Here is a 4,032-nt window from a genome sequence, read left to right as displayed (position 1 = left end):
CTAAACATACGCATACATGCATACAGAATGCTAAGAGGCATATACAGAGAAACAGTGCACTCACACACACACACACACACACACACACACACACACGCACACACACACACACACACACGCACACACACACACAGATACACAGACAAACAGCTGATAAACATTGCTGTGCCACACAGATAACCTTTAGAATGCATAGCTCATTGATAAGAGGTCTGACCCCACTCTTTGAATGCTTACAAGACACCTTCATTTCCCTGTATTTTACACCAAAAGCCTCAGCATTATGCAAACATCCCTGAACCCTTCAGCAAGGAGTTATGAACATTCTAATAAAAGGATACATTTATGAACAATGATTCTACAATTCTGATGGACCCAGATGTGACAGTATCTGCGTATCTGACCTAGAACCGGGCCTGGAGATCACTGTTTTATTTTGCACGCTTTGATGCTTGTGTCGACGTGTTGTGTCCATATGCCTTCTTGTTAAGCCTTTGTATTCCTCTCGGAACATAGGCCATTGATGAATTGTTTCCACCCTCGTCTGTCCTGAGCCATCCTCTCCAGCTGTTTCCACGTCAGCCCCTTCTTCTTGAATTCCTGCTCTGTGCTCCTTCTCCAGGTGTTTTTGGGTCGTCCTCTACCCCGTTTGCCTTGTGGGTTCCATGTCAGTGCCTGTTTTGTTATTGCTGTTGTGTTTCTTCGTAGTGTGTGTCCAATCCAGCTCCATTTTCTCCTTAACAGCTGTATATCTACTGTTTCTTGTTTTGTGCATTCCCATAGGTTGATGTTGCTTATTGTGTTTGGCCAGAAGACTCCAAGGATGCGTCTTAGACAGTGGTTTATGAAGGTTTGTAGTTTGTTTGTGATGTTGGTGGTAGTTCTCCAGGTTTCGGAGCCATAGAGCAGCACGGTTTTGATGTTGGAGTTGAAGATTTAAAGCTTCGTCTTGAGGGAGATGTTTTTACTTTTCCAAATTTTGTTTAAGATGTTAAATGCTGTTCTTGCTTTCCCAATTCTTGTCTTCACGTCATCCTCTGTCCCACCATCAACAGCTATCACACTTCCCAGGTAGGTGAATTTGTCGACATCTTCCAGCGTCTGGTCCCCGATGGTTATTGGGTCCGTGTTCTTGGTGTTTATCCGCATTACTTTGGTTTTTGGACCATTTATTTTGAGTCCAAGTCCAGCTGCTGTTTTTTCTAGCAGTTCGGATTTGTCCTGCATCTGTTGGTGGCTATGGGAGAGTAGTGCGATGTCATCCGCAAAGTCGAGGTCCTCCAGATGTTCTGTTAGACTCCACTGGATGCCAGTCTTTTTATTGTGGGTTGATTGTACCATGATCCAGTCAATGCACAGAAGGAAGAGGAAAGGGGAAAGCAGGCAGCCCTGTTTCACGCCAGTGAGTACTTTGAATTTTTCTTGTGCGCATCCCTGGAAGAGTACGTTGCATTGCATGTCCCAGTACATGTTCTTGATGATGTTGGTATACTTTGTGGGGATTCCATAGTGTGCCATGAGTTTCCATAGCATTTCACGGTCTACACTGTCAAATGCCTTTGCAAAGTCTATGAAATTGACATGAACAGGTGTTCGCCATTCTATAGACTGCTCAATGATGATCCTGAGGCTAGCAATTTGGTCGGTGCACGATCTTTTGTTCCTGAAACCAGCTTGGTTTTCTCTCAGTTCATCATCAACCCCCTTACGAAGTCTCTCCAAGATGATGCGGCTGAACACTTTGCCTGGTGTTGATAGCAACATGATCCCTCGGTAGCTGTTGCAATCCCTGAGGTTTCCTTTCTTTGGTATGACAGCAATGAGCCCGTCCTTCCAGTCTGTTGGTATGTTTCCTTCTTCCAACCATATGGTCTTTATTAGCTGGTGGAGCATGGTGGTTGAGGTGTCGAGATCTGCTTGTAGAGCCTCTGATGGGATGTCATCTGGCCCTGCTGCTTTGCCACGTCGCAATTCCTTGATGGCCTTCCTCACCTCAGATCTTGTTGGGGGGCCACAGTTGATGTCCAGCGTGTGTGTGGCTGGTGGGATCTCTACCTTTTGGGCAGGGGGCTGTCTGTTGAGCAGCTCCTTAAAGTGTTCTGTCCACCTTCGATGTTGTTCTTCTTTGGTGGTGAGAAGTCGTCCCTGTTTATCCCTGATCTGGGTGTTTGTCTGTCTAAACTTACCAGCTAGTTTCTTGGTGGTCATGTAGAGTTCTTTGATGTTGTTTTTTCCAGCTGCTTCCTCTGCTTCCCGTGCCAAATTCTCAATGTAATTCCGCTTGTCACATTTTGCACTTTTCTTCACTTCTTTATTTGCTGTTTCATATTCTTTGTGAGCTGCTGCCTTTTTTGCTCAGGTTTTGCTTTTGTTTAGTGTGTCTTTTTTTGTCCTCCTTTCTTCAATTTTCTTCAGTGTGTTTGTTGACAACCAAGGTTTATGGTTTGTTGCTTTTCTCCCCACTACTTCTAGACACGCCTCTTTCCATATGTTTTTCAGGTTGCTCCAGTGCTCTTCCACTGATTTGTGTTGTTCTTCTTGCAGGGCTTGGAACCTGTTCTGTAAGGTGGTTTGGTACAGTTCAGTTGTTCCTATGTCCTGGAAGAGCTGGGTGTTGAACTTTGTTCTTGTGTTGGTGGGGTTGTTGCATCGCTTCAGCTTGAGCTGGAGTTTTGCAGCCAGTAGGTGGTGGTCTGACCCAGCGTCTGCCCCCCTCTTCACACGGACATCTAGGAGAGAGCGCCTGAACTTCCTGTTTATGCATATGTGGTCGATTTGATTTTCGGTAGTGTGATCAGGTGACATCCAGGTGGCTTTGTGGATGGGTTTATGTGGAAAGACTGTCCCTCCTATGACCAGATTGTAGTCAGCACAGGTGTCTGCAAATCTCTCGCCGTTTTCATTCATGCAGCCGATTCCATGTTTCCCCATCACCAGTTGGTATCCACTGTTGTCGTTTCCCACCTTTGCGTTCATGTCGCCCATGAGTATAGTGATGTCTTTTTCTTTCCTGGCCTGGAGCAGCTGTTGTAGTTGGTTATAGAAAATGTCTTTCGTTTCCTCTTCTGTGTTGTTGGTGGGTGCATAACACTGTATGAGTTGTAGGTTGATTCTTTTATGGGTAGTTTTGAATCTTGCTGTAATAAGCCTGGAATTAATGGGTTCCCAGCTGATGAGGGCCCTCTGTGCTTCTTTGGAGAGCATAAAGGCCACTCCCTCTGTATGTGGTGCTTTATCATCCGGATGTCCAGAATAGAGTATGGACTCACCGCTGGCCAGTTTCACCTCTCCTGTCTGGAGCCATCTGGTTTCGCACAGACCGAGGATAGAGATCTTGTATCTCCTCATCTCACTTGCTATGACTGACGTTTTTCCTGCTGTGTACATGGTCCTGATGTTCCAGGTTGCAATGTTAGTGGGTTGCCTGGGAGATAGAAGATTCTGACACACCCTCTCCGTGTGGTTTTCGAAATGCGTCTTCATTTCCTCTTCAGCCTGTATGGTTGGAGAGTCTTCATCTCCCAGGTTGCGGGGTTTCTTTTTCTTCATCAATGTTTCAGTAATCATTTTTATCCACTTCACAGGGGATTGGCCTATGAGCTTCACCAGTGCCCTATTGGCCAGCATTACCTGTTTCCACCTCTCACAACAAGGACGTTAGGGTTGGACTTTGAGAGGCCATATGCCTTCTTACCTTAGTTGAAATGTCTGCTATTGAGTCATTTCCATTTCCATTTAGTTTTGTTACAGGAACTGACAGAAGCATGATGATGTGTAGTACTTACAAATTAGGTTATAGACGATAAAATGGGTCAGTGAAACAGATGTTTCCCCTGGAGCACAGAGGAGCCAGCACCTGTCCTAAGTGATTAGACAGCGGAATGAATTAAGGACAGGGTTTGTTTGTATTAGGACACACAACAGATGATAAATCGAGCAGAGGCTCATCAGGAGATACACAGAGGCTTAGGATGTTGCAAGAAAATCTGGGCACCCTGAAAAATCTCAGATGAAATCAAAGATCAACACTGA

The 4,032-nt window shown here is 45.3% G+C and overlaps 1 protein-coding gene across 1 annotated transcript; it reads right to left on the bottom strand.

Moving 5' to 3' along the window:
- Positions 1 to 1,040: 1,040 nt before the first annotated feature.
- Positions 1,041 to 3,627, bottom strand: LOC122133741 (craniofacial development protein 2-like). The gene has a single exon (XM_042710476.1). It carries the CDS (start codon positions 3,625 to 3,627, stop codon positions 2,356 to 2,358), a length of 1,272 nt encoding a protein of 423 aa, XP_042566410.1. The 3' UTR covers positions 1,041 to 2,355.
- Positions 3,628 to 4,032: the final 405 nt, after the last annotated feature.

This window comes from Clupea harengus, chromosome 2 (genome assembly GCF_900700415.2).
Source record: "Clupea harengus chromosome 2, Ch_v2.0.2, whole genome shotgun sequence".
Lineage (NCBI taxonomy): Eukaryota > Metazoa > Chordata > Actinopteri > Clupeiformes > Clupeidae > Clupea > Clupea harengus.
Note: the sequence above shows the minus strand (reverse complement) of the source record. Positions and strands in the feature narration are given on the sequence as shown.

Bases quoted from the DNA above. Each gene is read 5' to 3' on its own strand.
- LOC122133741 (XM_042710476.1), bottom strand. From the start codon at position 3,627: ATGCTGGCCAATAGGGCACTGGTGAAGCTCATAGGCCAATCCCCTGTG.